The 14864-nt window shown below is 50.9% G+C and overlaps 1 protein-coding gene across 2 annotated transcripts in view; it reads left to right on the forward strand.

Annotated features, from left to right (window-relative positions):
- ADGRD1 (adhesion G protein-coupled receptor D1) overlaps positions 1–14864 on the forward strand; it is a 139752-nt gene that overhangs the window by 26329 nt on the left and 98559 nt on the right. For both annotated transcript variants that reach the window (XM_065889968.1, XM_065889969.1), the window contains 7 exons: positions 716–895; positions 3238–3492; positions 5608–5672; positions 6454–6609; positions 10650–10709; positions 13219–13336; positions 14333–14443. In XM_065889968.1, the coding sequence (XP_065746040.1) occupies positions 716–895; positions 3238–3492; positions 5608–5672; positions 6454–6609; positions 10650–10709; positions 13219–13336; positions 14333–14443 (945 nt within the window). The remainder of the gene's footprint in view (positions 1–715; positions 896–3237; positions 3493–5607; positions 5673–6453; positions 6610–10649; positions 10710–13218; positions 13337–14332; positions 14444–14864) is intronic.

The following is a 14864-nucleotide window of genomic DNA, read 5'->3' on the forward strand; positions in this document are numbered from 1 at the left end:
CTTTAAAAAAAAAATTACAGTTCCTGTTTATTTTATTTTTTGGCCATGCCATGTGGCTTTCGGGATCTTAGTTCCCCGACCAGGGATTGAACCCGTGCCCTTGGTGGTGAGCGCACAGAGTCCTAACCACTGGACCGCCAGGGAATTCCCTAGAGTTCCCGTTTAGAATGTCATGAGGTGCAGATACAAACAATGATGACATAGAGGTGTATTTATGGACATTGGAGGGGGTCTATGATGTAGTAAGTTTTCAAAACATGTGGCTTATAAACCGGTATGTATGAGTTGGTTCCTTTCTCTGTAAAATACGTTTATGGAGAGGCTTTGGAAGGAGCTACCTTAACTGCCGACGTCTGTAGGTCAGACTGAGTTTGGGTCTAATCTGAGTCAGTCTCTAGTTCAGGGGCCTTGGGCAAACCGGACTCAAGTTTCTTCATCTGCCTAACGGGGTAAGCCGATAAATGATAATCAGGTTTTGTAGTATTTATGAGGAGAGGATTCATTTAAAACCCTTAGTAAAGTGTCTGGTACTTAGTGAGCTACCTGTTTTTATGGTTTGTATTTTCTGAATCGAGCATACACTGTCTCTGGAATGAGAAAAAAGAAAACTGCCTTTTAAATGAAAAACAAAGAGCAGCGAGAACGACCTGCTTCAGTGAGGTTAAGTCCCGTCCGTTTTTCATTAAAAGTAACCCCACGCCTTTTCTGTCCTCAGGGGTCACGTTCTCTTTTTTCTGGAAGACGCAGGCAGAACATTCCAGAACAACCCCTTTCGCGTTCGGGGGACAGGTCATTTCCAACGGGTTCAAAGTCTGCTCCAGCGGTGGCAAGGGCTTCGTGGAGCTGTACACGCGTGAGAACTCCATGACGTGGGAGGCCACCTTCAGCCCCCCAGGTAAGGGCGCCGCTGGCCCGGAGGGATGCTCAGGGAGGCGTATGGAGGCCAGACGCTCCGCTGTCGGTCCCCTGGCCTGCGGGCGGTTGAGCCCCGTCCTCTCAGGGGCTGCTTGGGAGGACTTGCTGGAAAGGGTGAGATGACATCCTCTGCGGAGATGTCTGCACGGCGGATGAGGGGCGGGGTCCTTCGGGCGGACGCCTGTGCTCCCCCTGACCACGGGATGACTGGGTCGCCGCACCATGTTACTTAGTGCCCCGAGCCTCAGCTTCCCTAGTGAAGGCATTAATGATACTTACCTCACAGCTCGGGGGAAATTAAATGGAATATTGCATGCGGAGTGGTTATTGTTTCTCCTTCTTTTCCTGTCCTTCCCCTTCCTCCTTCTACCCCTCCTTCTTTTTAGTGCTGTAGACTTGCAGATGTTTAGACTTCGCCGTGAAAAAGGTTTTGGAAAAGAGGGGCTGACGATTAGGGGAAAGAAAGCTGGCGGAGGGGAGGCGTGTGGGCACCGGGCCAGCGAGGGCCTGGGATTCAGGAGGGATGGTCTGGACCAGTGTGGGGACTGGGCGTGTGCAGATGTGGCTGAGTGCGTAGGTGGGTGTTGGGAGGCCACGTGGTCCGGTCCTCTCTGACGATTCCTGTTTCCCCCGGGGCTCAGTGTGATCCGCCGCTGGCCGGGCATGAGGTCAGAGGTGTGGGCCAGGAAGCTGGGGGAGGCCGGAGGTCTGGAGTGGGAACTGAGATGGGGAGAGGTGATGGGGGACTCAGAATGTCTCGAGGTAGCGTGGACGGGCTGCCCAGTCCAGACTGGAGACTGAGAAGGGAATCGCGGAGGTGGAGGGCAAAGTGAGAGTCTAGAACGATCTCCTTCAGGAGGAAATGACATCTCTGACACAGGCAAGGAGAATTCATTTTCGGACCATTTAAAGGAGGCTGCGTGTCTCAGTTGTTAAAAAACCCTGGACCCTGGAGCCACGCAGCCTGGGTCAATCCCGCCCCGCACCCCTCTGCCAGCTGTGCGCACCCGGGCGCCTTACTTGCCTGCTCTGTGCCACAGTGCGCTCGTCTGTAACGTGAGCACAACGACAGTATCGGGTCATAGGGTGACTGTGAGAGCGGAATGAGCTAACACACGAGGAGCCCACAGGAGAGGGGCCCCGTGAGCACCGGACACGTTTGCTCGATTCTACCGCTGCTGTGAGCTGGGACCAAGCTCGTACCTCCACCCCCGGAAAAGGGGCAAATTCGGTGCACACGGAGTTTGAGAGAATCTTGCGTGTTTGCCCTCTCTGATCCCCGAGGCCAGAGCTTGTCTCTGCGTCCTCTACCTGTTCAGACCTGCCTGTCCTGCCCCTGTTCATGGCTCTTATCACCTTCCACCTGCTATCGGTCTCTTCCGTAAGAGTCTGACCTCCGTGCCCCTTGGGGCTGACACAGTATCAGGCACCCAGTCGTTTATCTTGAACATGTTTTAAGGTCAGATCTGCTGAATCCTGACTGTTTCCCCACCCAGAGGAGTGGGGAGAAGTGTAAACATTTCTGCCTGGCAGTGTGCTCTTTATTTGTTCATTGAAGGGATTTTCACGCTCCAGGGCAGTGATACTTTGGCCCTGTCTCGGATCCAAGCGCTCTCTGGAGACTCGCGGTTAGAAAGTCGCACAGTCCCGAGCGAGAACCCCGGGGTAGCTGCTGGGTGATTTAAGATGACGGCCCGGCTCGGGTCATAGGCTTCCTATAAGGGGCGTCTTCCAGCAGCAAGTCCCTGAGGGCGTCTGAGCACACACCTGCACACGAGGTGTGGCCCTTCGTGGGGCAAGCTGCCATCAAAGTCCAGTGAACTTTCTTCCTGTTGGTGAACGTGGTTCTCATGACAGAGAGACGGGTCATCACCAAGGCTCCTGATAGAGGATCCCGACGGAGCCAGGAGTGGTCTGTTCTCCCTCGGTGCTGCCATATTGGTTGCTATCACCTGCTTGAGGTCAGGGCAGAGGTGGGTTTCAGTGGCCTTTGGTCTGAATCAGGTCCTCAGATAGGTCTCATTGACCTGCCCTGTGCTGGCCTAGGCTGGATTAACAAAATATTTTTGAACAAGTTATGACCATTGGTTATTACTTCATTTAATTTAAAATGGCAAAGGGTCTCTTTGAACGGCGTCTGGGGTTTGCCGTGCTCCTAAGGACTGAGGGAAGTGAGATGTGGATTATGACCTATATGAGGACTCAGCCAACGGTAGCACTGACCCATCATCATGAGAAAGAGAAATGTGCTTAAAACTAGAATGACCACTGCATGGAGAGCTCGACCCACATCGTGAGAAGGGTGTCTCTGCTCTCTCCCAGGCCCCTACTGGACTCACGTCCTATTTACATGGAAGTCCAAGGAGGGCCTCAAAGTCTACGTCAACGGGACGCTGACCACCTCAGACCCAAGTGGAAAAGTGTCTCATGCCTACGGGGAGCCCAATGTCAACCTCGTGATCGGGTCGGACGAGCGCCAGCCCAAGCGCTACGAGAACGGCGCTTTTGACGAGTTCATCATCTGGGAACGGGCCCTGACGCCGGACGAGATCGCCATGTACTTCACAGCTGCCATTGGTCAGTGAGAGGGGAGGGGCTGCGGGCCGGCTGTGACGTCAGCTCCTGGGGAGGGGGCGGGCTTCGTGGCCACCTCCCCTTCCCAGCATTTTTCTTCTCCTCCCTCTCCTGACGCGGCCGTCAGCGCTGCAGGCTGAGATGTGTCCTGATCGGCCTCACAAATACGGTGGGTCTTCTAGAGCCCCTGCTCTCTGAGATGGAGGAATCCACAATTTCCCAGAAACACGCTGGGATGCATATTCTCCTGCCGTCACCAGGGAGTTTTCCGTGTGTTCGTGACAGATGTTCCAGGTCCATTAGGGCCTTTGATCCACAGATGTCTACCACGTGCCTCCCGCGTGCCAGACACCCACCACGGGCCCTCGGCGCGCCCCCAGGACGCCCCCTTCCTGCTTAGCACAGAGCGGTGGTTCAGATCAGGAACCCGGGGGACAGCTGGACCTGGGTGCAGGTCCTCAGTCAACCACGATGAACTGTGGGACTTGGAAAGTCACTAATTTAAAAAACGGAGGTAAAATTCATAAAACGTGAATGTCACCATTTTACAGTGTACAGTTCAGTGGTACTTACTATGTCCACATGTTGTGCAACCATCACCCCCAAAGGGACCCAGCACCAGTGCGCAGTCAGTCCCCCTGTCCTCCTTCCCCAGCTCCCGGCAGCCACTGATCTACTTTCTGTCTCTATGGATTTACCTATTCTGGACATCCCATATAAATGGAACCATATGTGACCTTTCGTGTCTCATATGACGTCACTAGGAATCTCTGTTTTGGACTCTGCCTTCCTTCGCATAGAGATCTGTCTGCACAGGAAGCTGTGAGCTAGGGCTGCAGGTACCCAAAGGGGGCGTTTCCCTGGGTGACCTGTCTGGAGGGGGCCCCTCTTCTAACCTGTTAGCTAGAGCAGTGCCATTTTCTGATGGGTCCGTCCAGCCGACGTGGCCTCTTCTTTTCTAATTCACACAAAGGTAGAGTGTCGATCAGCTCTGCCCCTGCTCAGGTGTCCCCCCAGCCCCGCGATGGTTGGCCGTTCCTTCTGTAGAGAAGCCAAGGAAGCAGAAGGCTATGTTCAGAGTCCCACGGTTTGAAAGTGTGTTTCTTTGACACAGTCAGATGCTCTTGTAACAAGAGCCAGCTGGGAACCGAGACTGACTTAGGACGCGGCCGACTCTCGTTTCTCATCCTGGTCTCACGTGGTCATCAGTTATGAGGATGGACAGGGCCGCTGGGCTGAGTTTTATTGTCCTTCACTTTCTCTTACGGACTCACATGAGTTAAATGTGAATTTGAGGGGACTCCTTGACATCCAAGGAATGGATGTCACTCTGACTTGGAGAACAGAGTGTTCGGGGCTCTGATCCCCAGAGCAGGGTCACACCTTACCCTCTCACCGGCTACCCACCTCCACCCACGGGGTCATTTACTCCTGGAACCGGGGATGGGTGGTGAGGTTATTCCCTCAGGCCACCCAAAGCAACTTGAGGAATTTCCAGAAATGAAGTAGAGTATCTGGTTAAGTCTGTGTTTTCATTGGGGAATACTAAAATTAGAAGGAGTTGGATGTCTTCATTATTATAATCATTCATAATGGACCAAAAGGGGTCTTGAATAGAATCCTTGGGATGGGAGGGGCTCAGGAAGACAGTCTCCCCACCACTGGATGGGGTCCACGCCAGTGTCACCTCACTGGGAGGGGAGGTGGTGAGGCCTCCTGTTTGTCCCAGCCCAGTGATTCACAGCCCTCTGTGTTTTATCTCTAAGTAGTCCAGATGCAATGGAAATCCATTTCTTTTGCTTCTTTATGTATTTGAAATCAGTAAAAGCATGTGTAAAGTCATCTTTTTATATGACAACTTGCCTAAAGACTATTCCCGAGCAGATTAGACTATAAAATGGAAAAATAATTTGACCTGGGAAAATCCATACAGTCTACCCATTTGGCCGATTTATTAGGCCTTTATCTTTCCGGCGACACTGCTACTCAAAACATTCTCAGACTCTTCTTAGTTTGTCTCTGAAGCTGGGAGAGTTTTGAATAAGGACAGGCCTTCCTGAGGGTGAAGGAGGTGACCATGGCTTAGCCCTTAATGAAGCATGATTGATTTTTTTCCAGGAAAGCATGTTTTGTTGTCCTCAACGCCACCCAGCTTCCTCACGACAGCCACAGCAAACACCATGGTGAGCAGATGCATTTAATGTTGTCCCCACCTCCCCATCTTGGTGATGTCTTTTCGCTGCTTGGACTATATGCCAGGAGAGTGGGAATCCCATTTCACAGTCTGGTCCTGTCTTACTGGCAGTATAACGAATGTCTGGGAGGAAATAATAAATGTAGGGGAAGCCAACACTGGCACTCAATCTCAACGCTCGGAGTGACTAAATGGAAGACCTGCTTCCTGTGTGGCCTGTAGCCTCCGGTGCCTACACGGAGTCACCAAGACTTCTCAGGGACCCCCACCACCACCCCCGACTGTTTTCTGGTGCACTTGGCACCATGAGCTGGGAAGAGAGAGGAGCCGGCCTTGACACCTGGCTTCTCTGTGCCATTTTCTTCTGATGTTTGAGGACAGGATCAATACGTTTAGAAAGTGTTCCCCTCTGGAATTGATTCGTGATCAATCGACTTCCCTTCCGTGGGAACTTTAATGAAATAGCGAGTGAACAGACTCTAGGACCACGTGCTTGGGTTCAAATCCCAGTTCTCGTACTTATTTCTGCGTAAGCCTCTCCACGCTTAGTATCATCTATCAAATGCGTGCGTATTTCATGAGGCTGCTGAAAGGATGAGATGTTAATGCTATTCGTGAAGTAGTCACAGGAGTGCCTGCCTGGTAGATAGTAGGTGCTATTACCATGATTACTGTGGTGTGAGAAGCAGGAGGCCCGGAGGACACGCTGAACTCCTGTACGAATCTTGGCTTTAGCTCTTAAAGGAACTCACGTCGCTGATTCCTTTTAGGTGCCCATTGATGTCTACCATCCCATCATAACCAACTTGACAGAGGAGAGAAGAAACTTCCAGAGTCCTGGAATTGTTCTGAATTACCTTCAAAATATGTCCCTCAGCTTACCCAATAAATCCCTCTCAGAGGAAACAGCATTAAATCTCACCAAGGTAAAGCTATTTTATTTTGTGGGCCAGACCACGGCCCACAGCTGTGCCTTGTTTGACCTACGCAGCGCTGAAAAAATCAGAAACTTTACGTAAAGTCTGGATTTCAACCCGACGGCGTGGCTACTCCAGCCAGCTCTGCACAGCTCAGTGGAATCTCTTGCAGATGAGACTCGACTCCTCATCTCGTTTTCCCAGTGCCCAGCCAGCCTGGCCCCTCTCTCCATCCACCTGGCCCCTGTAGGCATTTGGGTTTGCAACTCCCGTTCTAAACTCTGCCGCCTCCCTTGGCAACAGGTAGAAGGTGGAGTTGGGTCTTCGGCAGGTTTAGCCGTGGGGCCATAGTGTGACCCCAACACCGTGACTTGTATCTCAGTGGGAATTCCCAAAGTTCCGTAAAGCACTTAGGGAATGCACCACGTATGGCATTGGAACCAAGGTGTTTTCTCCTTTCATTCTCAAAATCTTTCTAGGTCAAGGTAGAGGAGGATGCTGGGCTCTTGGGGGCTTGATAACTTCGATCTCAGCACAGGGCTCCTGGTTGCTGTGCAGACAGAAGGGATGCTTGAGACCGTTTCACTTCAAAAGTGCAGCATGTGTTAAGAGCAGGATGTATACGGTCTGACTGCTGGGTTGAACGTCTCTGCCGGTTACTTACGGTGCACTCTTGGTCGCGTTATGTAACATCTCTCTGCCTCACTTTGCTCGTCTGAGATATGGGGAGATAATAGTACTCACCTCACTGGGGACTAAAAGGGTTCCTATGTGCATAGTATGTGTCTGGCACTTGGCGAGTGCTTTTTAAGAGTTCTTAATTCTTACTGGTTTCCTTGCTGAAGACAGATCCAGAGAAGTACCTGAAAGCATGTGTTCTGTAAACAAAGACATCCTGAAACGCAGGGTGGGTCCTCAACGCCATAGCCTTCCTGCCCAGGCGACAGAAGCAAGAGTTAGACGTCTCAGATTTCGTTCATTCATTCATAGAACATGCTAGGTTCTGAGGATCTGGGACGACCAAGAACCACTTCCTGCTTCCGAGAGGCTCAGGGCTGAGAGGGTGAAGATGCACCATGGAGTCTGAAAAGTGCTGTGAGGGGCTGTCCCGAGCTGCAGGAGCTCAGTGACACTGGAGTCAGGCAAGCCTGGGCTTGACCCCCAGCTCTGTGTCCTTGGGCAACTTTTTAACTTCTTCAAGCCTCAGTTTCCCAGTCTGTGTTATGGGGATAATTTGATGACCCAAGTCCCTCTCCTAGAATGGTTCTGGCTGCAAATAAACAGTCATATTACTATTTTAAAAACAATAGGGGCATCTAATTGCTTCACTCCAGGTTTGACTACTTCAGTCTTCATTCACAGCAGGGATTTGGGTAGCAGAAGGACAATTCTCTTGGCGTTCTGCTCTATTTCCAAGGGGCTGGAACGGTTCCAAACACCGCACCTCACTAACAACCACCAGGAGGGAAAGCAAGGTCGCGGGGGGGGGGGGGGGGGCTCCTCCTTCTTTATAGGGGACGAAATTCTTTCCCATGGTTCCCCCTGCAAAGATCCATCACATGACTGCACCTAGACCAATCACTAGCCAAGGGCAGCAGGCCTGGCTTGGTAGCTCAGCCAATCATATGGCAGCATGGGCGGGGCCAAGGCAGCACTCTGAGCACTTCCGGGCTCCCCACAGGAAGCACTTCCGGGCTCTGCACGTGAGCTCTGGGGCTGGGTGTGAGGATGCCCAGAGGGAGCCGACTGCCCGGAGGGGTGAACGGGAGGGTCCGGCCCCTCCATAGTCTTGAAGAGGCGTCTACGTGGGAACATAGAATTCAAGGCAGGTCTGCATAGGAAACAGTTTCTTTTGAAGCTTGGTGGTTTCCTCTTTCCTTTCGACTCCCCTTTTCCCCTCAGTTATACTGGACACTGTCAGAGGTCCCAAACTCAAATGCATGCAGGGGCCAGACAAATAAAGTAAATGGATGATTGGGTCAGATAGACAATAGGGAGGAGTAGAGACCGTGGCAAACTGGAAGGTGCCCACCCACAGGGAGTGGCATCGAGCTGCTCGAGTCCCCTGACTTTAACCTTGAGGGTAACCCTTTCTGATTTTGCAAGCAAAACTCCGTACCTGATTTTGAAGTGGAAAATCATCCAATTAAAAAAAAAAAGTGGACAGCTAACTGAAATTTAAAAGCAGTTGTGTACAAACCAAATAAAAGACATTCATGAGGCAGATTCAGCCTGTGGGCCATCAGCTTGAGACCTCTGATGGGGGCCCGTGTTGAGATACCTGACTCTGGGTGTCCTGGAGAGGAATCCTGGAGATTTACCCCAGACTCCACCCATCTCTGATTGGATGAGAAATAAAAATCTTTGGCATCCGTGTCCAATTTTCCATAATGCCCTGGCTTCTCACCACTAGCAGAACAGGAAAGCGACAAGAAGTCAGTTCTTGTGCTGGGTAATAAGGAGACCATTAGCCACACATGGCTCTCGAGCAGTTGAACTGTGATCAGTTCAAATCAGGGTCTAAAATACACGCTGGATCTCTAAAATTTAGTATAACAGAAGAATGTAAATTATCAAATTGATGATTTTTATATTGATTGCATGTTGAAGTGATATTTTAGATATATTGGGCTAAGTCAAATGTATTATTAAAAAGTAATTTCACCTGTTTTCACTTTTTAAAATATGGCTATTAGAAAATTTAAAATAAGACTGTGGATTGCGTTATATTTCTATTCAGCTGAACTGCTGTAGATCAGGACTCAGCAAACTATAGCCCTTGGGCCAAATCTAGCCCACTGCCTGTTTTTGTAAATAAAGTTTTATTGTAACACGCTCATTTAGTTATGGATTGTCTGTCACTAATTTTGCACTACAGTGGCAGAACTGAGTGTTTGTGACAGAACTGTATGGCGTGTAAAGCCTAAAAATTTTACTAGGTGATCCTCTTAAAGAAAAGTGCTGACCCCTGCTCTAGATTATAAACTCTGCCCTCTAGGCCTCAAGCCCAACGAGGGCAGGGATCATGATTGCTTTTTTCATGTTTAGTTTTTAAATTTCGTCTTTAAATTTTAAGGCATTGCACTTTAGGGTCTTATAAGTATTTATCAAATAAAGATAAATGAAAGAGTGAGGAGCTTTGATGATGTGTTCTCTAAATATTTAGCGTCTGAAAGTGTGAGGACGGATGTGGCATTTTGGAGAAGGCAGTTCTGTGGAAATATAGGAGGTTTAGATCAGGCTCTGAGTTTGCTTCTGGTGTCTGTAGTAGGAGACGCACTGTTAAAAACCTACATGAGTAATGTAAATGAGTGAAACAGATTAGGTGGAAGGCAATAGGGAGTGGTGAGGACTGGGGTGAGCTGGAGAATGCACAACTACCTAAGGGGTCAGCTGCTGTTCAGTTTTGGTCGATGGTGGCCATGTGGGACTATGGGATAAGAATTGTCCAAGCTTCTGCTTTTTTCACAAGAAGGAGGAAATTCACATAGTTTCATTTAAATCTCCCGATTTGAAGATGTTACAAGCTACTTTCATTTTTTTAGAACAATAGCCAAACCAAACATGGTTTTAAGGTGATTTGTCCAAGGGACCCCGAGTAACTTCTGCTTATGGAGGGGTCATTTCCAATTAAACAAGTGGGTTTTTATGTCAGCTTGGCTTCTCATGCCAAGAAAAACACACGGAGCAGGCCATGATTTGTTCATTCATTCATTCGTTTGTTCAACAGGCTTTTACCGAGGGCCGGTTATATCTTCCAGGTACTGTACTTAGGGCTGCTGCCGTAACTAAGCTGTGAACACACATCTAACGTCTAAATGTTCGTCACTGACTAAAGGACTGTCACCAGGAGCAAATAAGATAACATCTATAACATCTATAAAAGGGCTTTGTACAACATAACCAGATCCACTAACGGGAGGTATTTTGGTTTGCTACTGTGTAAATACAAACCCAGCCCGTGCTTGACAGAGATGGGAAAATCAAAGGTCTTGTAATTTTGAGGCTTAAGGATACACGCTAAGCAGTGCCATCTTGTCTTCCTTTAGACCTTCTTAAAGACCGTGGGAGAGGTTCTCTTTTTGCCCAGTTGGACTGCTGTGTCAGAGGTAAGAGAAAAGAACATTGAGATCTTCAAAAGGGGCACCTTTTTGTCTTTCTGGAAGTGGCATAAGTATGGCCCTATTCACATCTGTAAGAGAAATGACGCATCTCTGGGATATCAGAGCTAATTTTGACTGGATATACGACTGATTTGCAATGCTCTGTCTTCTCTATGGATCAGTTCTATGAGCATCAGTACCACGGTCCTGTTGTCAACACTGAACAGGAAAACAGTTGGATTTCTGCATGAGGAATGTATGCTTGTTTATCATTTTAAAAACCTCTTTTTTACCATCACACTGTTCTTGGATGATAATAAAACACGTTTGATGTTTAAAGATCACTAGATTAAATGAAAAAAGTAGAACATGTGACAATATACACTTCATGATTATAAGAGTAAATATCAAAGCAGCCTCTCCTTTCCTCTGTACACTAAAGAACTAGGAGAGTGGAATACCTTTTCTTTTCTTTTCGAAAGTAACTTTCTTGATTTTACTTATTTAAGAAATAAAACATGTGAATCTGTTGTGGAAAAGTTAGAAAATGCAGATCATAAAAATATATATAAAATAAAAATCACCTGAAATCCTCAGGCTGAGAGAGAATGATTATTAACACTCTTGTATATATCCCTTCAGATCTAGTTTTCAATTCTCTTATATGCATATATAGTCTACACATGTGCTGTATATCTGAATTTACCTGTTCTTCTTTAATTATGGCAAGGACATTTCCCAGTGATACTAAGTATCTCCTGCGATGCTCTATCAGTCAGGCTAGGCTAGGCTAGCTGCAGTAACAAATAGGCCCTACATCTCAGCGGCTCAGCACAGTGGACATTTACTTCTCACTCGTGTCAGGTCTGACGTGGGTCAGCTCTTCTCCACCCAGTGACCTGGGGATCCTGGCTCTGTCCATTTTCTGATGCTGCTGTCTGAAAAATGTGACCTCCAGGTTGCCCGGCAGGGGTGGAGAAGGGAGAGGAAGACTCCCAACTGCCTTGCCTGGAAGGGCTGGGACCACACTGTTACTTAAAGCGCTCCCTCTCCTGAACTCCTGTAAAGTTTAAAAGATGTTTGCCAGTTTGAAGCAGACCGACCTCACCTTCTCTCGTTATGAATGAGGTGGCTCCAGGGTTTACATCTGATGAACTTTTTATTTGAACAGTTTCAGATGGAACGAGATCGGGCTTCCCATTGGCAAAGGTAGAGAAAGACGGTCATGAACTTAAGACTGACATAATCTTACCTAGAAACACATTCTGTTTTAAAAGGCACAGCACTCCAGAGTTCATGATTTCCGGGGGGACGATGTGTGCAGGGCTGCTGCCTGGGAGACACCCAGAGGATGGCCAGTGGAGGGCCTGAGCAGACGTATTTTCTGCATCATCTTAAATGAGCCTTTTCTTAATGCGCTGCCACAAGCTATGAATAATCATGAAACTATTCAGACTCAGGCTGGCTCTATAGTGCATTAAAGGGAAGGTATGAATCAGCCACTACCCAACGGCTCTGCATGCCAGAAACACAGATCTTCATGTGCTTAACTGCACTTGGCCGATCGAAATCAGGCCACAGGCCTGAAAGAAAATGTCTAAAATTGGCCTCAGTGTTCTATTTCCAGCTCGTTAGACTCTCGTGGAGCATGTGTTTCTGAGAGAACGCCTGGGACGCTTAGCAACAGACGGATGCTTTTTCAGAAAGGCGGGAAGGAGAGAAGGGGTGTGATGGCAGAGAGTCACACACCGCGTTCCCAGGGAACTGAGACGCCCCTGCCCTGCTAGACGTGTGTCTGAGGATGAGGGAGAGTCAGTCTGATCCGAGCTGGCTGCAGAGATACGGGGCCACCACGAGGGACCCCTGCCTTCTTGGGGATCCACTGGGGTCATCTCGGCCCTGGGGACTCAGAGTGGAGAGAGAGGCCCTTGGAGGGGAAGGGACACCCCAGGCACGTCCAGGCTTGAGGTGCCGGCACGTCCGAAGCCTCCTCCCCTTCACAGAGACTAGGACACAAGTGCTGGTGTCTTCATCCTGGAGGGTACTTGGGAGCAGTGACCCCCCTCCTCGTGAAACAGAAGGGGATGGAGTTGGGGGGGCCGGTCAGAGACCCGTCAAGGTCCCCAGTGAGTTCAGAGTGGAGCGGGGACCAGGTCTGGTCAGTCTGTGTTTGAGCGTGGAAGCCTTGGAGCTGACGGTCTGGGTGACCGGGGTCAACCTCAGCCGGTGTCCACATTCTGCGAGCTCGGCTGGGCTGGGTGACCTCAGTGGTCCCCTCCGCGCCTGTGAAGCGGGGTAGCGGCGTGACTGTCTCGCCTCTCTGTCTGGTCGTCGTGAGGGCAGGGCCTGGCCCGCCACGTTGCTCAGCAGATGCTGGGCGTCCTCCTTTGCGGGAACGTTGACAGTGAGCATGAACTTGATCTTGTGCGTTGGTGCGTTTGCTGCCTCCGTCGGGTGCACGTGCTGAGCGAGCCCCGTACTGACGTCTCCTTCCTTCGTGTCGTGCCGTTTGCAGGACGGTGCCGTGGTGCTGGGCTTGATCGACACCGTGGACACCGTCATGGGCCACATATCCTTCAACCTGCAGGCCAGCGAGCCCCAGGTTGCCATCACGGGTTCCTCATCCGTGGCAGGTAGCTCGGCAGCGTGGGTGCGGGCGGGGACCGGCTGTGCGGCGGGAGGGGAGCGGGGTGCAGGGGATGCCACCCGCCTGTTGAATTCCGCTCCAGTCCTGCGTTTTCTTGCATGCGCCCAGGGACGCACAAACCTCACACACCGTCACTGGAGATGCACCTCTCCGCTGTCCTAAACTACCTGCCCGATGCACAATGATATGTTGGGGGAAGACAGAGTTAGGTCGGGGCAGCCGTGCTCAGCTGGGATGTGCACACAGGACCACAGGAGCCTTGCGTGCTGACTTGGGGGCCAGATTCGTCTCGGGTGACGACTGTCTCAGTTCAGAACAGGAGGCGAGCAGCGGCAGCCCCTGGAGTGTCCGTGGGGTAGCAGGTTTCCCGGGGTCAGCTGGAGGCTTTTCCAAGACAACAGGCACGGGGTCCCCTACGGGCCGACGTCGCAGCCCTTCTGTTTTCAGGGTCTGTGTCTAGGGAGCGTGGTACCCTAATACTTTACCGCCAGAGCCACTCTCTGGAAAGTAAGCTTAATTCACCCACTTGGGTTCATTTTAATGGGAGTTTGTCGGCCAAGACAGGTCCGTCCATGGGATGATGAGTTTGCCTCGCTTAGATGAGTGTGTCATTTTCCTGCGTCTCGCGGGGTCCCTGGCGTGGAGGAGGGGCCCCTCAGCACAGGCGTCTTCCCGCAGGACGGGACGCAGTCAGTACCCGAGGCGTCGTGAGCTGAGGGGCTGCGCTGAGGGCACAGGGGTCACCGCAGGCTGGGAGAACCCCCCACCAGCAGTGGTAGATGGATGGGTCGGCCACATGGCCGCAATTACTGCCCTGGACACTCTTATTTTTTAGGTTCTCGTTTCCTAAAGGTAATTACGCTCCCCAAGAGAGCTCGTTCTGTTAAAAAACAAAACAAAACAACAGAAGGTGGGGTTTTACAACCCAGTTTCCTGCCCTGGAGTTGACTGACTGCAGCTTCCTCTCTCTGGCTTGTTCTAGACTTTTCCATGGCCAAACTGCTCCCCAAGACCATGAATTCCTCCCACTACCGCTTCCCGGCCCAGGGGCAGAACTACATCGAGATCCCCCACGAGGCTTTTCACAGCCAAGGTGAGCACAGCTGGGGGGACCTGCACCCCAGCACCCTCAGGGAGGGACTCAGCCCTGTGGCTGTCAGCTGGCAGAGGGGCTGCCCCCAGGCCTCCTCTGTGTGCCTGTGGGAACACAGTGTGTCATCAGGCGCTCTTGAGATGTCGTCACAGTGCCGACTCGACTCCGAGTCTGCTGCAGCCTGATGCACTGGGAGGGGGGAGGAGGGGCTGGGAATCTGCATTCCAGGCGGGCTCGCTGGGCGATTCTTAGCGGAATGTGAACTGATGTGGCCACCTCCCCTCCCTGCTGGGGGGCCCGGTGTCCTCCTCCTGGGTGGGTCCAAGTCAAGGCCCGTGAGGAACCAGCCCCGAGGGGACCCCGATTACTCTCTCTGGCCCTGGAGCACCGTCGGGGGCCCGGGTGGCTCTGTCCATTTTTG

This window comes from Phocoena phocoena, chromosome 13 (assembly GCF_963924675.1).
Source record: "Phocoena phocoena chromosome 13, mPhoPho1.1, whole genome shotgun sequence".
Lineage (NCBI taxonomy): Eukaryota > Metazoa > Chordata > Mammalia > Artiodactyla > Phocoenidae > Phocoena > Phocoena phocoena.